Source organism: Schistocerca gregaria, chromosome 5 (genome assembly GCF_023897955.1).
Source record: "Schistocerca gregaria isolate iqSchGreg1 chromosome 5, iqSchGreg1.2, whole genome shotgun sequence".
Lineage (NCBI taxonomy): Eukaryota > Metazoa > Arthropoda > Insecta > Orthoptera > Acrididae > Schistocerca > Schistocerca gregaria.
In genome coordinates this window covers 556,983,954-557,010,644 of record NC_064924.1, presented here as the reverse complement: position 1 = coordinate 557,010,644, position 26,691 = coordinate 556,983,954, and the positions used below count along the sequence as shown (strand labels likewise).

The window sequence follows — 26,691 nt, the reverse complement described above, 5'->3', positions numbered from 1 at the left end:
GTGATACTGCACAATATAAATTCATAAGGATTAACATTAGCATATTCATTTTATCATCTTCAATTTAAAGATAGTTTCTTAATACAGCAATCTGAGAAGAGCTGCTTTATCATCATAGTGGAGAAATTCCAACACTTCATTATGCAAAAGAATAATTCATGTGTATCGTACATATTAGAGTTCAAAGCATCGACTAGAAGTTTGTATCACAGCAAGAAAATTATGGAGTAATAAACCAATACAATTTTATGTCTAAACATTTCCCAGGTAAACATGTAAGTGTTACTTCATGACTGGTGTTTTCAAAAAGAAAAGATAGCACTGACAGCAGAAGAAAACACTGATATGTACAAAGATACTAGAAGCAGTTGTAGTTCAGAAAACATGCAGCAGACAGTACTAAACAGCTATGGCTCTTGTTCTTGCCAAGCACATAATGTAAAAAGAAGTGTACATACCTCTGAGGGCTACAATCATGACATTAAGACAACATATTTGCATATACAGGGTGTTTCAAAAATGACTAGTATATTTGAAACGGCAATACAAACTAAACGAGCAGCGATAGAAATACACCGTTTGTTGCAATATGCTTGGGACAACAGTACATTTTCAGGTAGACAAACTTTTGAAATTACAGTAGTTACAATTGTCAACAACAGATGGCGCTGCGGTCTGGGAAACACTATAGTACGATATTTTCCACATATCCACCATGCGTAGCAATAATATGGCGTAATCTCTTAATTAAATTACCCGAAACCTTTGACAACGTGTCTGGCGGAATGGCTTCACATGCAGATGAGATGTTCTGCTTCAGCTGTTCAATTGTTTCTGGATTCTGGCGGTACACCTGCTCTTTCAAGTGTCCCCACAGAAAGAAGTCACAGGGGTTCATGTCTGGCGAATAGGGAGGCCAATCCACGCCGCCTCCTTTATGTTTCGGATAGCCCAAAGCAATCACACGATCATCGAAATATTCATTCAGGAAATTAAAGACGTCGGCCGTGCGATGTGGCCGGGCACCATCTTGCATAAACCACGAGGTGTTCGCAGTGTCATCTAAGGCAGTTTGTACTGCCACAAATTCACGAAGAATGTCCAGATAGCGTGATGCAGTAATCGTTTTGGATCTGAAAAATGGGCCAATGATTCCTTTGGAAGAAATGGTGGCCCAGACCAGTACTTTTTGAGGATGCAGGGACGATGGGACTGCAACACGGGGCTTTTCGGTTCCCCATATGCACCAGTTCTGTTTATTGACGAAGCCATCCACGTAAAAATAAGCTTCATCAGTAAACCAAATGCTGCCCATATGCATATCGCCGTCATCAATCCTGTGCAATATATCGTTAGCGAATGTCTCCCGTGCAGCAATGGTAGCGGCGCTGAGGGGTTGCCGCGTTTGAATTTTGTATGGATAGAGGTGTAAACTCTGGGGCATGAGACGATACGTGGACGTTGGCATCATTTGGACCGCAGCTGCAACACGGCAAACGGAAACCTGAGGCCGCTGTTGGATCACCTGCTGCACTAGCTGCGCGTTGCCCTCTGTGGTTGCCGTACGCGGTCGCCCTACCTTTCCAGCACGTTCATCCGTCACGTTCCCAGTCCGTTGAAATTTTTCAAACAGATCCTTTATTGTATCGCTTTTCGGTCCTTTGGTTACATTAAACCTCCGTTGAAAACTTCGTCTTGTTGCAACAACACTGTGTTCTAGGCGGTGGAATTCCTACACCAGAAAAATCCTCTGTTCTAAGGAATAAACCATGTTGTCCATAGCACACTTGCACGTTGTGAATAGCACACGCTTACAGCAGAAAGACGACGTACAGAATGGCACACCCACAGACTGCGTTGTCTTTTATATCTTTCACATCACTTGCAGCGCCATCTGTTGTTGAAAATTGTAACTACTGTAATTTCGAAAGTTTGTCCACCTGAAAATGTACTGTTGTCCCAAGCATATTGCAACAAACGGTGTATTTCTATCGCTGCTCATTTAGTTTTTATTGCCGTTTCAAATATACCGGTCATTTTTGAAACACCCTGTACTTTAGCACAAATACTTGAATCAACAAAGTCACTAGTTAAGCATTTACATTTCTGCTTGCCACTGAAAAACATTTTTTTTTCTTTTTTTACTCAGGAAGTTCATTATGAAACACAGAACTTCAAATAATCTACTTGTTTTGGTATGGTCTTAATGAGGTAATATTCCTCAATCCAATAAGATTTCCAGAACTCAGATGAATCAAACAGTATACATTAGCATGAGGATTTTCAACAATTATGAATGGACCAGTGCACATGTCAAAGAATTCTTTACTTTTGCTGTTAACATTTTAGATCTTTTGTGTGATTTCGCAAGAACATAATCCCCAACCTTAAACTGTGTTACTTTTACTTTACTGTCATTTGTCCTTTTCCATGTTTGTGCCTGTTTGTTGTGATTTCTCTGACAATCTCCTCTCTTCACTGTGTAGACAAAATTTTACTTGGTGTATGTGGGTATTCAATCAGTTCTGGTAGAATGTTTGCAGGTTTCTTATGAAACAATCTCCAAAGGGTAAATCCAGTAGAACCGTTTTGTAAGCTCTTCATGATGTCTTCAAAATCACTGTTTTCATACCAAGTAGGGTACTTATGACAACTACATGTATGGCATAGCTGATCAATCTCTATGTATCTTTCTGCAGAGTTTGACGATGGGTTATTCACTGAAATCAAAATGTGTTTAATTGCTGATCTTTCAACAAATGTTTTCCAGTATTTCAATATGAATTATGATCTATTATCTGACAGAATGACTTCTGGCTTTCCTATCTTTTTAAAGTTATCCTTGTCAATCTTAGATATAATCTCTTCACTTGTGACGTTTCTGACAGGGTGCAATTTTATAAATTTTGGAAATAAATGTCAACCACATCAGAAATGTAGCTGTGACAAAGATCCACAGAAATCTATGGCTACCAAAACCATACGTTTAATAGTGTACGGAATGTTCTGGTTGAGAGCAATGAAATATTTAGGGATAAAGAAGACGAAATCAAGTGCTCAGCCGTCTACCATGTGTCCCGTTTGCCTGCAGCCCATACTAGTCCACGTAGGAATCCTCAATCTCCCACGAGAGTGCTAGATGCTTCCTCCGCCCCCATCCCCTCCCGATTCTCTCCATCCCTTGCCCTACCCCACACTGCACCCTCATATCACACCAGACACTCATCGGAGCCTGGAAAGAGCTGGCAGTCGAATGAGCACAATTTCGCGAGACAGGTGTGTGATATAATAGAGGGAAACATTCCACATGGGAAAAATATATCTAAAAACAAAGATGATGTGACTGAACAAAATTAGCAATCCATTGCCCTAACCCACCTAAACCTTCACCTACGCATCAACTCAGCCAATGAACACACCCGTCAACTCCTATCCTTAATAAAAGTACTCAATCTTTCCTCTCCCACATTCACACCAGCTGTTCATAGCATCCTCCTACAGGCCAACCGCAAATTAGAACAGCATGCCACCTTCCACCTCAAAAAACTATCCAATCTCCTGGTTTCCCACCTCTGGAAAGGCAACTCACTCACCTTCCACAACCTTTCCAGCAAACCTCAACCTCCTCTCATTGGACACAAACCCAGTCTCTCCCATCTACTCAATATCCCTCTTCCAGCCCCACTCCCTCCAAAACCTCAGAATTCCAACCAACACAATCTGGAACCACAATACCCTAACTCAGTAGTTAACCTTTCCTCCAAACCTCTCTCCCAATCCGAAACCTCTGTCCTATCCAAAGGCCTCACTTTCAGCCCCACTCCCAGATTCAACCAAACAGCCCTCGTCAAAGATTTACTGTCCTAAACTCGTACTCTCTGCTGGAAATATCACTTTGCCACGAAGAAAAATGATCCTAATCCTACTCCTAATGTTCCAACTCCCCAAGACACTACCCAAATTGAACCCTGCCTGGAACAGTTCCGTCCTCCGTCACAGCGGGATCCACCTCCTCTTCCTCAAGATCACCCTCTCCGAACCTACCAAGAATTTCTGACTTCCAGCCTTGCTCTCAATCCTACTCCCAACATCACTAATGCTGAAGCCCAGGCTATCCGTGATCTGAAGGCTGACCGATCCATCATCATTCTTCCGGCGGACAAGGGTTCCACGACCGTGGTGCTTGATCGTCGGGAGTATGTGGCTGAGGGACTGTGTCAGCTTTCAGACAACACCACATACAAAGTTTGCCAAGGTAATCCCATTCCTGATGTCCAGGCAGAGCTTCAAGGAATCCTCAGAACCTTAGGCCCCCTACAAAACCTTTCACCTGACTCCGTCAACCTCCTAACCCCACCAACACCCAGCACCCCTACCTTCTACCTTCTTCCTAAAATCCACAAACCCAATCATCCCAGCCGCCCCATTGGAGCTGGTTACCAAGGCCCCACAGAATGTATCTCTGCCTATGTAGATCATCACCTTCAACCCATTACATGCAGTCTCCCATCCTTCATCAAAGACACCAACCACTTTCTCGAACGCCTGGAATCCTTACCCAGTCTGTTACCCCCGGAAACAATCCTTGTAACCATTGATGCCACTTCCTTATACACAAATATTCCGCATGTACTGGGCCTCACTGCGATCAACATCTACATGACCACTCTGCAATTCACATTTAAGTGCTTGGCAGAGGGTTCATTGAACCACAATCATACTATCTCTCTACTATTCCACTCCCGAACAGCGAGCGGGAAAAACGAACACCTAAACCTTTCTGTTTGAGCTCTGATTTCTCTTATTTTATTTTCATGATCATTCCTACCTATGTAGGTTGGGCTCAACAAAATATTTTCGCATTCGGAAGAGAAAGTTGGTGACCGAAATTTCGTAAAAAGGTCTCGCCGCGACGAAAAACGTCTATGCTGTAATGACTTCCATCCCAACTCGTGTATCATATCTGCCACACTATCTCCCCTATAACGTGATAATACAAAACGAGCTGCCCTTTTTTGCACCCTTTCGATGTCCTCCGTCAATCCCACCTGGTAAGGATCCCACACCGCGCAGCAATATTCTAACAGAGGACGAACGAGTGTAGTGTAAGCTGTCTCTTTAGTGGACTTGTTGCATCTTCTAAGTGTCCTGCCAATGAAACGTAACCTTTGGCTCGCCTTCCCGACAATATTATCTATGTGGTCCTTCCAACTGAAGTTGTTCGTAATTTTAACACCCAGGTACTTAGTTGAATTGACAGCCTTGAGAATTGTACTATTTATCGAGTAATCGAATTCCAACGGATTTCTTTTGGAACTCATGTGGATCATCTCACACTTTTCGTTATTTAGCGTCAACTGCCACCTGACACACCATACAGCAATCTTTTCTAAATCGCTTTGCAACTGATACTGGTCTTCGAATAACCTTACTAGACGGCAAATTACAGCATCATCTGCGAACAGTCTAAGAGAACTGCTAAGATTGTCACCCAGGTCATTTATATAGATCAGGAACAGTAGAGGTCCCAGGACGCTTCCCTGGGGAACACCTGATATCACTTCAGTTTTACTCGATGATTTGCCGTCTATTACTACGAACTGCGACCTTCCTGACAGGAAATCACGAATCCAGTCGCACAACTGAGACGATACCCCATAGCTCCGCAGCTTGATTAGAAATCGCTTGTGAGGAACGGTGTCAAAAGCTTTCCGGAAATCTAGAAATACGGAATCAACTTGAGATCCCCTGTCGATAGCGGCCATTACTTCGTGCGAATAAAGAGCTAGCTGCGTTGCACAAGAGCGATGTTTTCTGAAGCCATGCTGATTACGTGTCAATAGATCGTTCCCTTCGAGGTGATTCATAATGTTCGAATACAGTATATGCTCCAAAACCCTACTGCAAACCGACGTCAATGATATAGGTCTGTAGTTAAATGGATTACTCCTACTACCCTTCTTGAACACTGGTGCGACCTGCGCAATTTTCCAATCTGTAGGTACAGCAAGCGAGCGGTTGTATATGAGTGCTAAGTAGGGAGCTATAGTATAAGCGTAATCTGAAAGGAACCTAATTGGTATACAATCTGGACCTGAAGACTTGCGCGTATCAAGCGATTTGAGTTGCTTCGCAACCCCTAAGGTATCTACTTCTAAGAAACTCATGCTAGCAGATGTTCGTGTTTCAAATTCTGGAATATTCCATTCGTCTTCCCTGGTGAAGGAATTTCGGAAAACTGCGTTCAATAACTCCGCTTTAGCGGCAGAGTCGTCGATAACAGTACCATCGGCACTGCGCAGCGAAGGTATTGACTGCGTCTTGCCGCTTGTGTACTTTACATACGACCAGAATTTCTACCAAATTTCGAGACAATGTTTCGTTGTGGAACCTATTAAAGGCATCTCGCATCGAAGTACGTGCCAAATTTCGCGCGTCTGTAAATTTTAGCCCATCTTCGGGATTTCGCGTTCTTCTGAACTTCGCATGCTTTTTCCGTTGCCTCTGCAACAGCGTTCGGACCTTTTTTGTGTACCACGGGGGATCTGTTCCATCTCTTACCAATTTATGAGCTATGAATATCTCCATTGCTGTTGCTACTATATATTTGAATTTGAGCCACATCTCGTCTACATTCGCACAGTCAGTTCGGAAGGAATGGAAATTGTCTTTTAGGAAGGCTTCTAGTGGCAATTTATCCGCTTTTTTAAATAAAATTAATTTGCGTTTGTTTCTGATGGATTTGGAAGAAATGGTACTGAGCCTAGCTACAATGACCTTGTGATCACTAATCCCTGTATCAGTCATGATGCTCTCTATCAGCTCTGGATTGTTTGTGGCTAAGAGGTCAAGTGTGTTTTTTGCAACCATTTACAATTCGCGTGGGTTCGTGGACTAACTGCTCGAAATAATTTTCAGAGAAAGCATTTAGGACAATCTCGGAAGACGTTTTCTGCCTACCACCGGTTTTGAACAAGTATTTTTACCAACATACCGAGGGTAGGTTGAAGTCCCCACCAACTATAACCGTATGAGTGGGGTATTTATTTGTTACAAGACTCAAACTTTCTCTGAACTGTTCCGCAACTGTATCATCGGAGTCTGGGGGTCGGTAGAAGGAGCCAATTATTAACTTAATTCGGCTGTTAAGTATAACCTCCACCCATACCAATTCGCACGGAGTATCTACTTCGACTACACTACAAGATAAACCACTACTGACAGACACAAACACTCCACCACCAATTGTGCCTAATCTATCTTTCCTGAACACCGTCTGAGACTTCGTAAAAATTTCTGCAGAACTTATTTCAGGCTTTAGCCAGCTTTCTGTACCTATAACGATATCAGCTTCTGTGCTTTCTATTAGCGCTTGAAGCTCAGGGACTTTTCCAGCGCAACTACAACAATTTACAACTATAATTCCGACTGTTCCTTGATCCAAGCACGTCCTGTAATTGCCAAGCACCCTTTGACATTGCAGCCCATCCCGCACTTTCCCGAGGCCTTCTAACCTAAAAAACCGCCCAGTCCATGCCACACAGCCTCCGCTACCCGTGTAGCCGCCAGCTAAGTGTAGTGAACTCCTGACCTATTCAGCGGAACCCGAAACCCCACCACCCTATGGCGCAAGTCAAGGAATCTGCAGCCAATACGGTCGCAAAACCGTCTGAGCCTCTGATTCAGACCCTCCACCCGGCTCTGCACCAAAGGTCCACAGTCGGTACTGTCAACGATGCTGCAGATGGTGAGCTCTGCCTTCATCTCGTAAGCAAGACCAGCAGCCTTCACCAAATCAGATAGCCGCTGGAATCCAGAGAGAATTTCCTCAGATCCAAAGCGACACACGTCATTAGTGCCGACATGTGCCACCACCTGCAAATGGCTGCACCCTGTGCTCTTCATGGCATCCGGAAAGACCCTTTCCACATCAGGAATGACTCCTCCCGGAATGCACACTGGATTTCTTCCCCTCCTTAGCCGCCGTATCCCTAAGGGGCCCCATTAGGCAACTAACATTGGAGCTCCCAACTACCAGTAAGCCCACCCTCTGCGATTGCCCGGACCTTGAAGGCTGAGAATGATCCTCTGAAACAGGGCAGGCAGCTGCATCTGGCTCAGCCAGAGACAGTGCCTGAAACCGGTTTGTCAGATGCACCGGGGAGGCTTTCTGATCAGCCTCCGGGGACGCCTTTCGCTGCCTGCCACGCCTTGGAACGACCTCCCAATCAACCACAGGCGAGGGCTCAGCCCCACTGCGGGCAGCAACCGGGGCAACCACAGCGGCAGACCGATCTGGGGACAGACGGGACGAGGTTGACATCCCCGTGATACCCAAGTCCGGCTCCCCACAGTGGTGCCCATTGGCAACAGCCTCAAGCTGCGCGACCGAAGTCAGCGCCGATTGCAGCTGTGAGCGAAGGGATGCCAAGTCAGCCCTCGTCCGAACACAGCAATCGCAGTCCCTGTCCATTCTAATCGATGTTGAACAACAGTTGCCGAAACACAAGTCCGTGCCTAGATAACGCAAGCGAAACACGCAAAGAATGTATCAACTAACCTGTACAAATGCCTAACGACTGCGCTACAATCTGCTGAATTTACGATTACAGTAACTAAGACTCGAAATTGCACGTCCTATACGAAACTCACACGCAATTTGAATAAGAATCTACTAAGTACACACTAAAGCGCGATGCTACAACTGTCAAATACTATAATACGGCCGAAATATATGAATTAAACAATGCAAGTACCCAAAAACACGCAAAGAAATTAATTAAACTATCTAACAAATAAGTAAGCTAGGGTTATACGACTTGCTGCTGCAGCTGCTTATCCAACGGCGGCAGGGAGCACTTCCTTTCACGCCGATCACCTGCCACCCTACCTAAAACCTCTTTCCTCATTACCTTAGCCAGCTTCATTCTGACCCACAACTTCTTCACTTTCGAAGGCCAGACATACCAACAATTAAAGGGAAGAGCCATGGGTACCAGGATGGGGCCCCTCGTATGCCAACCTATTTATGGGTCGCTTAGAGGAAGCCTTTTTGGTTACCCAGGCCTGCCAACCCAAAGTTTGCTACAGATTTATTGATGACATCGTCATGATCTGGACTCACGGTGAAGAAGAACTCCACAATTTCCTCTCCAACCTCAACTCCTTCTGTTCCGTCAGATTCACCTGATCCTACTCCAAATCCTATGCCACCTTTTCCCCATGCTGATCATGTAATTCATGAATTCCACTTAATGGTAACCTAGGTAAAGCCTCTGCAACAACAGTCAGTATGTTTTTTGTATACTACTTCATAGTCAAATTGCTGGAAAAACATGCCCTATCATATGAGCCTTTCATGGCGTAATCTGCACTCTTGAACGTAACTTAATGCTTTGTGATCAGAGTATACTTTGATTTTATGACCCAACAGATAATTTCAAAACTTGTCAAATGGCCAGAGAATAGCCAATAAGTCTTTTTCATGTTTGAGTAACCTACTTCCAAAAGCAATTCCTGAAATAACTCAGCACCTAGTGCATAATTATTGCTATTAGTGTGCAAGGAAAAAGGCAAACTGAAATCAGGTTGTGTACTAAACATGAGTTGTTAAATTCTTACTTAATACATTCCAAAGCTTTCTAACATCCATCAGCATTTTTCCAAGTAAATAAAGTAAACACTCTCAAACTTTGGTTGCTAACAAAGTTTTGATAGAATCCACATAAACCAAGAAATGATTTTAACTGCTTTCTGTTATATGGTGCTTCAAATTTGGGAATGGTTTCTATTTTCCCAGGGGTAGCAAAAACCCCATCCTTAGTAATAATGTGACCTAAAAATTTAAGTTCTGATACAGCAGATATACACATTTCTCTAATTTCAATGTAATTCACACTTGTCCAAGATTATTGTATATTTGTTTCAAAAGTTGAAAGTGTTTATTCCAATCTTGACCCATTACCAAAATGTCATCTACATAGATTGTCAGTATATACAAATCACTTGTGCAACTGGTTGTAGCATATTTTACAAGTGTGTGGTATCCATACCAAATAGAACTTCTGGGGGATATTGAAAGTATACAGAGAAGGGTAGCACAAATGGCCACAGGTTTGTTTGATTCCGCGGAACTGTGTCACAGAGATGCTGAAGTTACTGAGCTGGAAGGCTCTTGAAGAAAGAAGTAAATTATCATGAGCAAGTCTATTAACAGTGTTTCACAAACCAGCATTAAGTGATGACTCTAGGCGTACCGTAAAAGGAGGTGAATCTGCTCAGGTGGTGTCACTCCAAGGATTTACTGATTTTGCCAAGTTTGGATAACTGAGCATAGCATTTTAACAATTACATTGCAGCTGACCATTCTCATGAAATCTTGACTAATCTGTTAACAACAGTGGCATGTTGGAGTACACGGAACCAGCAAATCACATTGTCAGTAGGTGTGCGATTCTTGTGCTACACTCGTGTAGTCAACACTACAGTGCGAAAACTTCTGCTGGCGCCTGGTACTTCCGAAGTGTAACTGGAAAGTTGCAATATTATTGCTTGCATAAGAACATCTTATGTGATACAGTTTCATTTTTTTGTTCATTGGTAATACTGCTTGGTCACATTGCAGGCCTAATAACAAAATTGCATTTTTGTTAGGTGAATCCGATCATGCAAGTATACCAAAAGGTCCTGGGACCAAGACAGAAATCTAACTACAAACCAGAATTTCTACTAAACATAGTGAAAGCTGTCAAATCAGGAAAATTAAGCATCCAGAAAGCTTCAGAACTATACGCAGTTCTAAAAACCACATTAAAAGACAAACTCAAGGAAAGGTACAAATACAGAATTGGTGGCTAACTAGTGTTAACCAATAGTGAGGAAAAAAGCTTGGTTGAAGGACAATTGTGTCGTGTGAAATGGGGGTTTCCTTTGCAGAATAACAATGTTAGGGACATTGTACGGGCATACCTCAATTGAGCAGGGAGCATTGGAGAAAGATTTTGTGACAATCAATCTGGGCACAATTGGGTAAAAATCTTTTCTGAAATGAAATGAAGAACTAATGGTTAGAGTAAGTGAAAATGTGAAGAGGGCAAAAGCAGCAGTTACCCGAGAAACAGTGACTGATTATTTTAAAAACCTTGAAGCGACCTTGAGTGGTGTCCGTCCCTCCAACATTATAAATTATGATGAGACAAACTTTTTTGACGATCCTGCCCAAGTGAAAGTAATAGTGAAGCGAGGCGCAACACACCCTGAAAGGTTAGAGGATAGTTCTAAGTCAAGTATCAGTGTAATTGATAGCAGCGCCTGCCAATGGCTCAGTCCTCCCACCGTACACACTTTATAGAGCAAAACACCTCTACGATACTTGGGGATGTAGATGTAACTGTAGAATCACAAAGGTGAAGTACATCACTCCTAATAAATAGTTTCACTTTAAAAGACAATGATTTAATTATTATTTATTAATTGGATCAATGCTAAAGACACATGGCAACTTAGCATCGATAGTGTGTTCCAATGAGTCAATACTTAGGACAGTGCTGTAGCTCCGTTGTAGCAACAATCTCAGCACACCTGTGTGTGTTTTAAATATTTTGTATTTATGGTCTCCATCATTCCATTTGGAGTTTTGCAACCCATGCTTACATAATATTGGTGTCTCCGCAAACCCTATCAGCTTGATATTTTCTCACGTTCCAATTAACTTTCACTGAATTACAGCTGTATTGGTGCGAGCACAACAAAATTACATCAGCCAGCTAAGAGAGAAAATTGAATGACAAACCCTACTCCACAACATACTGTTGGACGTAACTCACTGTTACAGTAGGCAGCCGTTTCCAGAGAAGTGTGGCACTATTTAGTACTGACCTACTTACCAGTACCGCTTCTTTGAAGGCCAGCCATACTTCTCCAACCTGTGAAACTCACCTGACCTTACTTCTAATGCAGTTATCAGCACACTGCAATGCCAAAATATGGATTCTTCAACAACCACACTAGTGGAATTTGCATACTATTAACAATAAAGAAAAATCAATTCTGGTAGAAGCAAACTGTCTCGTACAGGCACAGCATCCTCAAATTAAGTGGCTGTATACTTGTCATTATATCAAAACAAATTCATGGATGGCACCCCTTAAACATCGAAGTGTCATTAACAGCAGTACACAAGCAATTATTACTTTTTCTTGTGTATAATGCCTTTTAGTTACCTGCATATAATTTGTGATTACCTTCTTGTTGTATCTTAAAAGCACATTACAGATTATTTCAAAACATACTAAAGTAAACATTTGTCATTTTAACTTACAGAGTTTAGTTGAACAGACGAGGAGGAGATTAGAGTTTAACGTCCTATACACAACGAGTTCATTACAGATGGAGTACAAATTCAGATTAAAGTATCATGAGAAAGGAAACTGGCTGTGCCATTTCAAAGGAACCATCCTTGCCTGAAGCAATTTAGGGAAAAACGCAGAAAACATAAATCAGGGTTGCCATATGCGGGTTCCAACCATCGTCCTCCCAAATGCGAGTCAGTGTGCTGCCAATTGCACCACCTCACTCTGTCTGAACAGACAAGATGAATGAGACTAAGCCTGAAGATTCAGGGGTTCATCAGTTGACTTGTCAAATGAGTTATGGTGCCGAGACCTGATCCACCTCACAGCAAATTTTTCTATACTGCAAAAATGCAGTGGGGGTCCATTTAGTGAAATAGAAAGATTTGAAAATGTCAGAATTTGTATATGATTCCTCTGATCCAACAGTGTTCAATTCAGGAGACTAAATCCACATTCACATTCATCAATATATATAGTTATAATTTCGATTGATTTCACAAGTTCTTTCACGGATGTGATAATGTGTTGGGGATTTTCTTTATATAGTCAAAAATCTTTAGTGATGCACATGTGCTTTCATTTACTTTAAAATCCAACTTCTTACAGAAACAAGGAATAGACACATCACCATAAAATACACGTTCATATTCATCTGAAAATCACGTGTCTTAATTTAATGTGGCTGGATCCAAAAATAAATCTAAGTCTGCAAAGGGTTTTTTTTTTTTTTAATTGTCTACCAAGGACTAAAAACATTTCTTTCAAAATGTTTGTTAAATTCTCTGCAAGATAGTTCTTTAATTTCAACGACTTTGGATGTACACTTTTTCTCCAACTCTTGTACTATCATTTTAACTCTTAGTGTGTCATTAGCTTATGACACAATCTATACTATAATACTTGCAGAAGTTCTCGGGCGTCAAAGTACAACTAATCACGTTATATGCAATCATTTTTTAGACTTTTGACAACCCTTCAAATTTAGATCAATCTGACTCAGTTTTTCAGAAAGATGGACAAGAGAACTGCGACTTTCAAGAAGAGCTCAAAGCACATTAAATGATGAAGCAACGCAACATACGTGAAAAATGTGGCCTACCTTTAATAGACGAGATGATAATTCTTGTTAAACACACTGAAGTAATCTTATTTTCGGGAGTGAAAAAATGCAGAATACAATCTAAAAAGTCCGTATATGGTACATAACTGCCACATCATGGATAGATAGTTCCATTTTGTGGTTCATACAATGCATATCAATTCTTTGTCAATGATTTTGCAGTACAGAGGCTATGCTTTTGTATGGTGCAAGCATGGTTTATGCATCATGTGTCAAAATATCTACAAGATGGTATATTAGTACATCATATTTAATGTTATACTTTTCAAGAGCAGCTAACAGTGTACTGAAAATACATTCTCCTCTCCCATGTTCTAATTTGACAGTATTGAAAAAGTAATTGCAAGCAGCACCCTCAAAGGAGAAAAGTTCATATATTATTAAACAATTTTTTGTTGGAAGTCGTCATACCTTCATCCATCATGATACTAAATTTCATACCCAATTCACAAAGGAAATGACCTACTTTCTTTTCCATTTCTTCGCCTATAAACAATGATTTCAGCGCACGTCACAATGAAGCATATCACCAACTAATAAACTGTGCGATATTATTTGAATTATAATTTCCATTTAGCTATTACATATGCGTATCTGAAGAACAAAGCAGCTGCGACTAGTTTTTCTTGATGTTGCTTTCCCCAAAACTTTTCACTTTCATTCACAGATTTTCTATATAGTTTGCTATGTACAATTTCTATGTATTTAATGTGTGATTTGCATTTTGCATGACGTCGATTTTTCCATTTAATTTTTGGCATTATTAGCACAACAGATAAAAATGCACATGTTCCGTGCTTTCCATCTAAGTTCATGAACTTGGCATACGCACCACCACCACCACCACCACCACCACTAAAAAAGTATTTTCTTTTTGTCACAGAGCAATCCAATTTTCACTAAACTGAATACGGTTCTATTTCTACTACTTCAAAAGGAACATGGAATTCTGGTTAGCACTGCACGAAACCAAAAATAACCAATTTTTACAGCTATGGAAGACTACACAACAGTATGTATCTACATCTATATTTTGCAAATTACAGTGAGGTGCTTGGCAGAGGTTATGTCCCAATGTACCAGTTATTAAGTTTCTTCCCATTCCATTCACGTATGGAACACAAGAAGAGAGAGTGATTGAATGCCTCTGTGCATGCAGTAGTTTTTCTCATACATAAGAAGTTTTATTACACCCCTAGAGTACTCATTTTAAGCCAGTTCTTTGAACTTTAGTAGTAGACTTTCTCAATATAGTTTACAACTATCTAACAGCCTACCTGTTCAGTTCCCTTCAGTACCTCTGAGGAACACTCCCACAGAGTAAACAAACCTGTGACCATTTGTGCTGCCTTTCTCTGTATACGTTCAATATTCCCTATCACTGGGTCTAGAGCAGTAATAAACTGGTAATTATTACTCCCGACTAACAACTTTAGTCAAACACTACACTAAGTTCCAATAATTTTGCGACCAAATGAGAAAGAGGTATAAATATATTTGAAACACTGTAAAAAATTATTTATTTTGGCAAATATAAGGTACATCAACAGTTTCCAGACATTAACATTGTTTAAGTGAGGAAAATATCTAAAATACATTACAAATAAATAAATTTTACAGTTTTAATCACAGGTATAGAAATGGTTTTATGTGCAGAGTACTGTGCTTAACGTTTTCACTTTCTTTTAGGCACATGCTGGTTAAATTTACATGTCATTACTCCTGCCATTGCAAGAGTCAGATTAGTAATGATAAGCTGATTATAAAATTAAAGAGGCTGTTGCCGTTAAACTTGTTACATAATTTCACAGGAGTCATCTCCCAACACTTTGACACAATAACAGTTTTCAGCTGTGTGTTTCAATTTGCTATTTGAACATGAATGATAATGACACGGAAGCACACATTATGTACTGATATGTAAGGACTGGAAATTGTACTCTTGGTAAACATTTGGTGGTCAGGAAAATTATCACAAGTTGTACTTTTCAGCAGCGCGCTGTCGCTCTCTTTTAAGCCTGTTGTCCAGATCAGCAAGCTGCCTCACAAATCCATTGTTAGGGCGAATATCACGGTTTGTACGCACCATTTTTATTGCTACTGCAGCTGGTAACCTTTCTTTTATCATCAAATATGCCAGAACACATGTACTGGAGCGAGACATTCCCATCAGACAATGGACCAAAACCTTACCTGCAACAAATATTTGCATTAAATTACTTGTGGAATATAGAATAGTTTTGATAAACAATTTCCGCAATGCGGCAGTAGTAGCCACTGCTGCTGCCACTTAGTTTATATACAGAGTTTAGGAGTTTTCTTACAATCTTCATTGAAGATGTGAACAGTAACTTTACCTGTTAACAGCATTCATTACTTATCCGTAAATATTAATGTATCTTGTGAGTGATAGCATCATATGAGCTGACACTTTAGTTTAGCTTTCTTCTTCTTGGTGTTAGCGGAAGCAAACAGCACAGTACCTAGTTTTGTTACTACAGTCCAACTGAAATTACTTGAGAGTTGATGTCTTTCAGTTGCCACTACAGTGTTTCCACAAATGCTGCTTGCTACCATTTGGTTAGAGGTGATGCATAAATGTGGCTGGTCGCTTCACAAATGCTGTTTATGTGTAATGCAGGTCAATGTTGGAAGCAGCCACTGCAGGATACAACAGATGGAAACAGCTCATTTTAAGTGACCAATGACTAGTCCCACAGATGAGGCATTTTGTAGCCTTGAATTTAAACATGCATCCTAACCTAACTATAACCTCATAATCCAAGAAAACAGCAGTCAATGATCTGCAGCAGAACTAAAATCGTGATTGCTTTGTTCACGGCAATTAAAGCTAACCTTTACCAGCAAACTCAAGACAAAAATATTCCAATTTCAGCACTAAAACAAATTGCAATTTTTCACTGTTATTTGTTACACAACACTATCCTAACACTGGCTATATGAGCTCCCATGTTACCACCTGATGAGCAGTCTTTGTTAGCACTAGGTTGCAGATAGAGGCGACAGAAGCAGATTTCAAATGAAAAAATGACAGGAAGAAAAACAACAAGAAATATAAAAGTAAATAATTTTGAAAATTATACTGTAAAGAAATTGCAATAAACATTACATTTAAATCAATTAATTGAGTAAAATTAATAAATTACTTTGATTAGATTTACAAATTTAAAAATTTCGCTGTCTCTGACAAGATGCAAACCTATGACCTCTTACATGTATGGTTAATGTGGTAACCACTGTGCTATGCCACTACATTTACATTATAGAAATTCCTTTGTTTATGACTCTGGTGAGCCAACTGCAACGATTAACTGCAGCTTTCAAAAATTCGGCTTCGATCAATGTTTTGCAAAGCTTATCTAATTTAGACTCTCTGTGATTATAACACCCTTATATGTGATGCTGAATCACATTAACTGCACAAGGCTCCAACAACAATGTTTGGTTAGTGCTGCACATGAAACGGGTTTGCAGTGTGTGTGTGTGTGTGTGTGTGTGTGTGTGTGTGTGTGTGTGTGTGTGTGTGTGTGTGTGTGTGTGTGTGTGTGTGTGTGCGCGCGCCTGCTGGTAGACAAAATGAAAGTGCCAGATCCAGTATCCAAACCCAGCAGAAAAGAAGGCCAGACAAGGAACTGGAAGTGAATTGACTTAATGCGTGAAGTGTCAACTATCAAGCAATTTTAATCTGTCTTGTAGAGTTAAACTCACATAAAGATGGATAGGAATGTACGTTTTGTGAATGGATACAGGGAGAATTGGGATTTCTGATGTTGCAGCACCCTTTGATACGCAGGACCTGGCCACTTCTCTCACCTGAAGGTGAATGGCAAACAGTGGCAGTGTCACAAACCTCTCACCACAAGACAGAAGTGGGTACTGGCCATCCAATTGTCCCCTCCTACGGCTTAAACGAATCTGAGGTTTTGCCCACTGCTGACAGTAAATCAAAGCAATGGAGGATGCATGGAGTCATGTCCACATCTAGGTCTGATTCAAGGAAAACAGAAAGCTGAAAGTCTTGTCATCTCCTGTCCTGCTGAAACACATATTGCACGCAAATAAAGCAAAGTTGCTGAAGCAGATTTTTGGAAAATTTTTTACTTGAAACATAAAAAAAATAAAATCACAACATATTTTGGATTCATGTTTTTTCCACTATGCAATGTTTCTCAATTGCGGAGAAACTATTGGTTAAAAATATTCGATTATTTTAAACTAAGTCTCACATCGCATGGTGAGGATTACCTTTTCGTTATTGGTCATATTTATTAGAATTCTTGAAGTTGAGTAACTCACTGGCTGTTGTTAGAAGAATTTGAAGTAAAGTGTGAATAGCAACTGTTAATGTGAGGGAAGCAGAAATTGGCAGTCTGAAATCATTTCAACCATCTGCAGAATAATTTAAAATTTTATATATTCATCTGCAAGCAATTTATGAATCCCTTTCAAGAACACACCACGCCTATGTCTACAATATTTAAAAAACCTAAATCTCTTCCTTGCCAGGAGATTCATTTACCAGTCTTCTGTGTAATTTGAATGGTCCAAACAAATTATATATTACAATTCACTACACAGAGAATCCTGTCCAGACATATGACTCAAGGACAGCAGAAGGGTGACAGTTCAGTATTATGCTGCTCTGCTGGAAAACTAAATTAAAGCTACATCACATGCTGTGTTTTACTTTATGCATCAGGAAATGAGAAGCACAAGTTTTGGATTAGCATGATTTTCTCACTATGCTATTCCAAAATGATTGCAATCAACTGGATGTCGTTTATGTGACTTTCATGTCCCTAATCAGATCTCCAATGGGGAAAGGGGAGCCAGAGTGTTATGTGGAACCCAAGCCACATTTCATTTCTGGCCCACTTCATCAAAAGGTGAACACTAGGTCAAAAGCAGAGTGGAAGAATGTAACCAGCTGGGGTTCAATCCTACTAGCCAGGCAGTTTATTACTAGATCACCAAACCACTTGTAAATTGGGTCATGCCATCCACTCTCCCCAGCCACTGCTTCTCTCTTGAGTTACGTCGGTCGCTATTTAGGCGGCAATGGCGTTTCTTTCTCATTGAAAAAAAAAAGTAATGTTTCTGTTGGTTGTTGGAGTTAAAGGGACCAACCTGCAAGGTCATCAGTTCCTTCATCCTCTATGTATCAAAGCAGGAATAATCCTCAGAAGAAATATATAAAAGGCAAATCCTGGGAAGACTGAGTGTAAGCAAGGTACACTAAGGAAGAGAGAAAATCGAGGAGAAGTAGGAGGGGGTAAGAATGCAGGTGGAGGTCCCCAGAGCATGGTACGCGTTAGGGAGACATGCCCTCTGCACCCCAACAGCACCACCTCACCATCTGTTACTCCACAGCAACGATCAACACACAGACAAGATGATGAAAGTTTGAGAAAGATAAAACATTAAAAATGGCAAACATAAAGGAATAATGAGAATAAAAAGGTGGGAAGGGTAGGGGCCAGGCCAGACCACTGAGCAAGGGCCACCATGGGACCCCTGTGCCAGAGTAGAAAAGCGATGCCCCTCCAAGCCCTCAAGTAGTCATCAATGAGGCCAAAGTGCCCACCTCACAGAGATGTACAGAAACCAATTTCATGCATGAAACATAAAACCAGGTTACCCACTTTCACGTCACCTGCTAGCACCAGAGATCACCACAAAGCAGCCAAATTTTGGCAGTCTAGTAGGATGTGGGCCACCATCAGGTGGATCTTCACATCAGATAATGTGGCTGTGGGTAAGCCAAGTGTGAGCACTGCTTAGCTGACAAAGGACAACGGATTTCCTGCACAAAGTGCGAAGGGATGGAAGACTGCCACGTGATTGTGCTCTCCTTTATGGTCCTCAGTTTGTGGAGTTCAGGGTGAACCATTCCGAGTTCCACACATACAACAATTTATGACACAGAGTTGACCGAAAGTTCAGTTCTGGGAGCCTAATTTCCAAAATTGACATCCTGGTAGTCAACTTCACCAAACAGTCATGTTCATTCCCCAAAATCCCAACATGTCCAGACATTCCAACAGAACTGGCCATCCAGCTTGATGGAAATCAGAAAGAAGAGCCTGGACAGTTGTGACTAATGTGTGATGAGGGTAACACTGATCTATAGCCTGGAAGTTGTTGAAGGAGTTGTGCACATCAGAAGCATCCAGCCAGTGCAAACACTAGCATGGCTAAGGGCTTGTATGATGGTCACCAATTCAGCAGTGAAGGCACTGCATCCCTTTGCCAAGAAGCATAGTTCACTGCACTGTATGCCACTGTATGGCAAAATACCATAGGGTCAACTGAATCTTTCGGTCCAAAGGATAAATCGATCCAAATCCAAGATTGGGGTACACGCCATATGGGCATTTGTGATTGTTCCCTGACAAGAGGCAACAGTGAGGGAAGTTGGGAGCTCAGAGCACACAATGTAGTCAAACTGCAGTTGTTACCCCGGTTCTGGGTCTCTGATGTGGGAGGTGGACCTCCCAACTAGAAAAATGCACACAGTAGTTTGGATGCTTAGAGGACCTGCGAAAATGTATAGCACAACTGCATAGCTGTTGGCACCTGATCCATAGAGCAGGAACCCCAGCCTCTTCATAGACTGTTCAGAAGGCTAGTTCAAAAGGCTCTTTTTGCAAGTGGGGCTCCCTCAGTGGTCTACCACGTCCAGTGACTGTAAAGCTGAGTGCAATCCAGAACCATATGCCAGACTACCATAATAAAGAAAGGATGGATCAGGGCTCTGTTAAGCTGCAGAAGGGTAGTGCGGTCTGCAACCCAACCATTGTTACTGAATCAGTGAAGTACATTAAGATGTGGCCAGCACCTTCACTTAAATTGGTGAAGATGGAGAAACCACATCAGACAGGCATCAAAGACCAGTCCCAAAATGCGATAAGTCTCCACCAGATTGAGTAATTGGTCATTGAGCTAAAGTTCGGGTTGTGGACGAACAATACAATGGCAACAGGAATGCACGACACGAGTCTTGGCAACAGAAAACTGAAAGCCATGCGTGTGGGCCCATGATTGCACCTTTTGAATGGCACCCTGCTGTCTGCATTCAGCAACAGCCACAATATAGGCACAGTAGTAAAAGCAAAAATTATTGGCATACAAGGAGGGTCATAACCCACAGCTGCCGCTGGACCATTAATGGCTGCTAAAAAGAGGGGAACCTAATACAGAGCCCTGTGGGACCCCATTGTCTTGGATGCGCAGGTACTGTGGGAAGCACCAACTCAAACATGGAAAGTACAGCATGTGACAAAGTTCTGGACAAAAATTTGAAGTGGGGCACAGAGACTACACTCATGCAAGGTATAAAAGATGTGATGTCACCATGTGGTGTCTTACACCTTTTTTTAGGTCGAAGAAGACAGCAATAAAGTGTTGATGTCAGTCAAAGTTTGCCTGGATGGCAGACACAAGGCAAACCAAATTATCAGCAGTGGAACAGCCTTGGTGAAAACCACCCTGAGCCAGAGCCAGAAAGCTCCAAAATTCAGAGCCAACACAATGATTGCCCCCACAATGTGTTTGAGCAACTTGTGGAGAACACCGGTGAGACTAATTGGTACTAGCTGTGTGTCTGTAGGGGATGCTTAACCGGTTTTAGTACCAGGATGGTGATGCTCTCCTGCCATTGGATAGCTCACCTTCACTCCAGATACGACTGAAGATGGTAAGGAGATGACGCCGAGTGCTTGAGCACTTGGTTGTGGATGCACTCTGGTCCTGCATTAAGGCAAAGGGATAGGGCAATGAAGAATTCCCATTCACTGAATGAAGCATTCTAGGAATCTAGGTTGCGTGTAGAGTAAGATAAGTGCAGTCGCTCAATCCACTGTGAAAGGACATGAAAGGCGAGTAGATATTCCAGAATGAGATTTTCACTCTGCAGTAGAGTGTGCGCTGTTATGAAACTTCCTGGCAGATTAAAACTGTGTGCTGGACCAAGACTCAAACTCAGGACATTTGGAAGGTAGGAGACGAGGCACTGGCAGAAATGAAGCTGTGAGGACAGGTCATGAATCGTGCTTGGGTAGCTCAGATAGTAGAGCACTTGCCTGCAAAAGGCATAGGTCCCGAGTGAGTCTCTATCGGGCATACAGTTTATGTGCCCAAAGTTTTGAGTAGATATTTCTCACATGCAGAGGCTCAAGCAAAATGCACCTAATAATTTTCAAGTGTGATGTCTGGATCAGTGAAAACAACACCGTTCAAGGAAATACCAAGTACACCTGCAGAGGACTGGAAACCATAGGTGTGTGTCATCTTCACCAAACCCCGAGTAGGAGACAAACATGGTTCAATGGTTGAACTTACCATTCCCAGCATTCTTGCTTCCATCATTTTATTATGTGGCAGACCCAGGCACAGAGCTTTTAAAGGTAATGAGGTGCTTGACTGATGGATGTCACTTATGACATTTGAGGTTCCGTCTATGATCACTAATGGCCTTAATTTCCGTGGTCCAAGTTACTACCTTCCAACAGCTGAGATTCTGAATAAGGGATCTCTAAGTCAGCTGCTGATAGAACTGCTGCTGTTCCGTTTTGGACATTCTCGTTAATGCTTCCATTTTTTTTCGAGGAACTCAGAATGAAAGTGGAGATTAAAGCATCCCAGTTGGCATTGTGAAGAGCCCATCTAGATGGGCACCCAGGGGAGTAACAGGAAGATTGGGTACTGGTTGCTACCACATAAATCACTGTGGACCATCCAGTGCATGGGTGGGAGAAGACCAGGGCTGCAAATAGAAAGAGCGATGGCCGAGTAAGTTCCATGTACAACAATGAAGTAAGTGAAGGCAACAGTATTCAAGACAAAGGTCTAGATCTGTCAGTACGTTTTTGGTGTCTTTACCACAGCCCACAGGGGGCTGAAAAACCAATGCAGACAACACATTTTGAGGCACTCCACCATCAGGTGGGAGATAACTATTACAGGTGGTAAAATGTCATTATCCAAGCAGCCACAGCCTCCAAAGTTTTACCACGATGCATAAGTATGCTATACACAGAGTTCAGGACATATGTACAAACTCCACCCGATGCCTTATTATCGGCATGATTCCTGAAATATTCCTGGTAGCCATGAAGGGCATGGGTTCATGTTGTTGGAAATCAAGTTTCCTGAAGAGGAATGCAGAAAGCAGGGAAGAAGCTTATGACAGGTGGAGCTTATGAGATGTCTTACATTAGACCGCTGGAAAAAACTGCTACAATTTCATTAGAGAATCATGTCGTAGGTTACTGTGAAGGGACCGAGGAGGCAGGTTGTGTCCAAGGGTCTCCTGCTGCCACTGGTTAAAAGCGTACAGTATCAAGACACACAGATTTTGAGAGACATTGCGTAATGTGATCTGGAGCCTCAGGGTCCACGAGAATCAGTGTCGCAGCCACAGAATAAGAATGTGTGGCATTGGTGGCATGTAAATTTCAGTTGTCTTGGAAGATTTTTTGTCTTTCTTTTCTTTAGGGGGTTTGGATGGCTGGGAGGACTTCCCTGAATTAGTTTCAGGGACTGAAGATCATGAAGCCCCTTGACCAGCAGCCTGTGGCTCCTTCAACCACTGACTAGTATCCGGTTGCAGACCAGCAGAAAATGGTTGGTTAGTTTGTTTAAAAGAGTGGGGGAGGATCCAAACTGCTAGGTCATCATTCCCTTGTTCCAATTAAAATAATACTGCAACAGTAGGAGTAAAATAATCAAGACATACAAAACACAGCTCGAAGAAAGCAGAAAAAACAAGAATGACAGAAGGGCAACAAACACTAAAATTGACGAAATCAGACAAGAAAACCACAGAGACACAGGAAACATGTAGAAGATATCAAAACAAGACAACAGATTACTACAGCTTGCTGATCATGAGAATAAAAAGGAGGAGGCAGCCACACTAACACATTAAAAACTCCACTCTAAATGCACTACGGTGAAGGACACAGAGGGACAGAACATGCACTAAAACTTAGATCCTCACAACACCAAAGGTAGGGGACTGGGAACGTTACAAGTCCGCCGCAGAGTGGTGGAAAGTTGGCACTCCAGCAAGAGGTGGACAACCGTCATTTGTGAGCCACAGCGACACCGAGGTGGGTCCTAGCAATGGAGGAGGTAACCATGTGTCAGCCACGTATGGCCAATGTGGAGCTGACAGAGGACAACTGATTTCCTGCGAGAGGACCGAATGGAAGACTTCCACACATTTGTACTCTCCTTGATGACATGCACTTTATTGTGCATACTGTTATGTCATTCCGTCTCCCAAAGCCAAAAATCCCCGGAAATGTAAGACAGAACACAGGTCAGTTTCAGAGATGCGTATCTCCAGAAGCGGTTTCCACGTAGCCTGTTTCACCAGCCTGTTGGCAAGTTCATTGCCTGGGATTCCAACGTTTCCTGGGGTCCACACAAACACCACTGAATGACGGGACCATTCCAGGGCATAGATGGACTCCTGAATGGACCTAAACAGGATGGCCAGGGTAGCACTACACAGGAGAAATGACTCGCCAGGGCATGAGCGGTTGTGCTCAAGAGCACGAGATATGGCTGTCAGCTCTGCAGTGAAAACACTGCAGCCATCTGGCAAGGTGTGCTGTTCAATACGTCCTCCACGAACATACGCAAAGCCTACATGACCATCAGCCATAGAGCCGTCAGTGTAAACTACTTCAAAGCCCTGGTACATGTCGAGAATCAAAAGGAAGTGATAGCGGAGAGCCGCAGGGTTAACAGAGTTCTTAGGGCCATGCGAAAGGACATAAGATTTTTCTAGACATGTTCCATAGATTATTTTCACGATTATTTTATCGATATGATGTGGAACAAGTCAGATTACAAGATATAAATACAAACACACGAACATTGCTAATAGTAATATTACTGAAATACATCTGCAGCCTAGGTGTACACCATAGAGCTGTATGTAGATGGACCTCAAGGAGAAGTGGTAATGGGAAGGACTCCACTTCAGACAGAAGGGACCAGGCACGAACCACAATAGTAAGCCCTGACCTGGGCCACCGATACGGGAGATGAACCGCTGTGGTTGGGGAAAGGAGATGGTATTCGGATGCGTAGGAGAACTACGAACATGTGCAACGTAAGTGGCGAGCAGTTGTGCACGCCTAACCTTCAATGGAGGGACTCTGCCTCCACCAGGACACTGGTCACCGGACTCTTTCTAAAAGCTCCCGTTGCTAGGCTAACACCACTGTGGTGGAGTGGGTCGAGTGAACGAAACACTGAGGGCGCCACCAAACCGTAAACCAGACTCCCAGTCAAGGTGGGAGTGAACAAGGGCTCTAGAGCTGCTGCAGCGTAGAGCGACCTGCACCCCAGTTGGTGTTGCTCAGGTAGTGGAGGGCACTGAGGTGCTGCCAGCACTTCCGCTTAAGATGATGAAGGTGAGGCAGCCAAGTCAATTGGGCATCAAAGATCAGTCCTAAGAATTGATATGTCTCCAATACTGTGAGTAGATCGTCATTAAGGTAAAGTTATGGTTCTGAATGAATGGTGCGATGTGCCGATGTCGACAAAAATGCACGACACACGACTTCATGGCTGAAAACTGGAAGCTATGGGCTAGAGTTCGACTGCACCTTGTGAATGGCTCCCTGTAAGGCACGGACTTGGGCACGGAAAGTACGGAGTGACAGGAAGTTTTGGATAAAAATCAGGAGCGGGGCCCGGAGACCCCACTCACACAATGTAGCAAGGATATGATGTCACCAGGTCGTATCATATGCTTTACGCCAAGTCAAAAAAGACGGCAACCAGATGTTTGCATCTGGAAAAGGCTGTTCAGATGGCATACTCAACAGAGACAAGAGACCTGACATGAAGCCAGTAGGCCACCTGACTCAACCCAACTGCCGACACCATACAGCTTACAAAGAAAGTTGGTGAGACTGATGGGTTGGTAGCTATCCACTTCGAGTGGGTTTTGACCGGGTTTGAGCACAGGAACGATAGTGCTCTCCTGCCATTGCAATGGAAAGAAGCCATTGCACCAGATCCAGTTGAAGACAATGAGGAGATGTCCCTTGTAGTCAGATGAGAGATGATTAAACATCTGACTGGATCCGATCCGGCCCATTAGCGGCGTCGGGGCAATGTGCAAGGGTGCTGAGGAGCTCCCACTCTGTAAATGGGGTATTATTGTGTTCACTGTGGCGTGTAGTGAACAAGAGGACTTTCCTTTCCATCCGCTGTTTGAGGGTGTGAAAGGTTGGGGGTAGTTCTCCGGCACAGAGGCTCTAGCATAGTGCTCTCAAAGTGCTCGGCAATCGCATTTGCGTCGGTAGATAACTTGCCATTGATGTTAATTCCAGGGACATCTATTGGGGGTCTGGTACCCAAAAAGACATCTGATCTTTGTCCAGACGTTGGCAGGTGACATATGGCCCTCCCAATGTTCGACATGTACTTCTCCCAACATTCCTGTTTCCGTCGTTTTATAAGCTGGCGTACAGGGGCACGGAGATGCTTAAAATCTATTAAGTGCTCTGGGGAAGGATGCTGCTTATGTCTCAGTAGAGCTCGCCTATGCTCTTTAGCTACCTCAACGACTTCCGACGACCACCAAGGGACTGTCTTTCACCGGGGGCACCCTAAAGAACGAGGGTTTTCAGCAGCAGAAACGATCGTTTTAGTGACCTGCTCAATGACAACATTGATGGCACCATGTGGGGGAGATTCAGCGGTGACAGTGGAGGTGAAGGATTCCCAGTCTGCCTTGTTTAAAGCCCATCTGGGTAGACATCTGTAGGCATGACACTGCGGGAGTGACAGGAAGATGAGGAAGTGGTCACTACCACACAGGTCATCATGTGCTCTCCAGTCGATAGATGGGAGAATGTTACGACTGCAAACCAAGAGACCAATGGCTGAACATGTCATGTACCACACTGAAATGTGTGGGGGTACCTGTATTTCAGAGGCAGAGGTCGAGTTGTGACAGTAAATTTTCGACCTCCCTACCTTAGCCAGTAAGCATTGCATCACCCCACAAGGGGTTACAAGCATTAAAATCTCCCAAAAGTAGGACAGGTTTAGGGAGTTGATCACTCAGTGCAGCCAATACGTTCAGGGATATTGCACCATCTGGAGGAAGATAAACATTACAGTTATTTCCTGCGTCATCCTTATCCTGACAGCCACAGCTTCAAGAGG

General features: G+C 42.6%; 1 protein-coding gene across 1 annotated transcript in view; it reads right to left on the bottom strand.

Moving 5' to 3' along the window:
* Nucleotides 1–14,965: 14,965 nt before the first annotated feature.
* Nucleotides 14,966–26,691, bottom strand: part of LOC126272704 (dual specificity protein phosphatase 3) — a 35,230-nt gene continuing 23,504 nt past the window's right edge. The window contains exon 4 of the mRNA XM_049975740.1: nucleotides 14,966–15,666. Coding sequence (XP_049831697.1) covers nucleotides 15,446–15,666 — 221 coding nt within the window. The 3' untranslated portion in view covers nucleotides 14,966–15,445. The remainder of the gene's footprint in view (nucleotides 15,667–26,691) is intronic.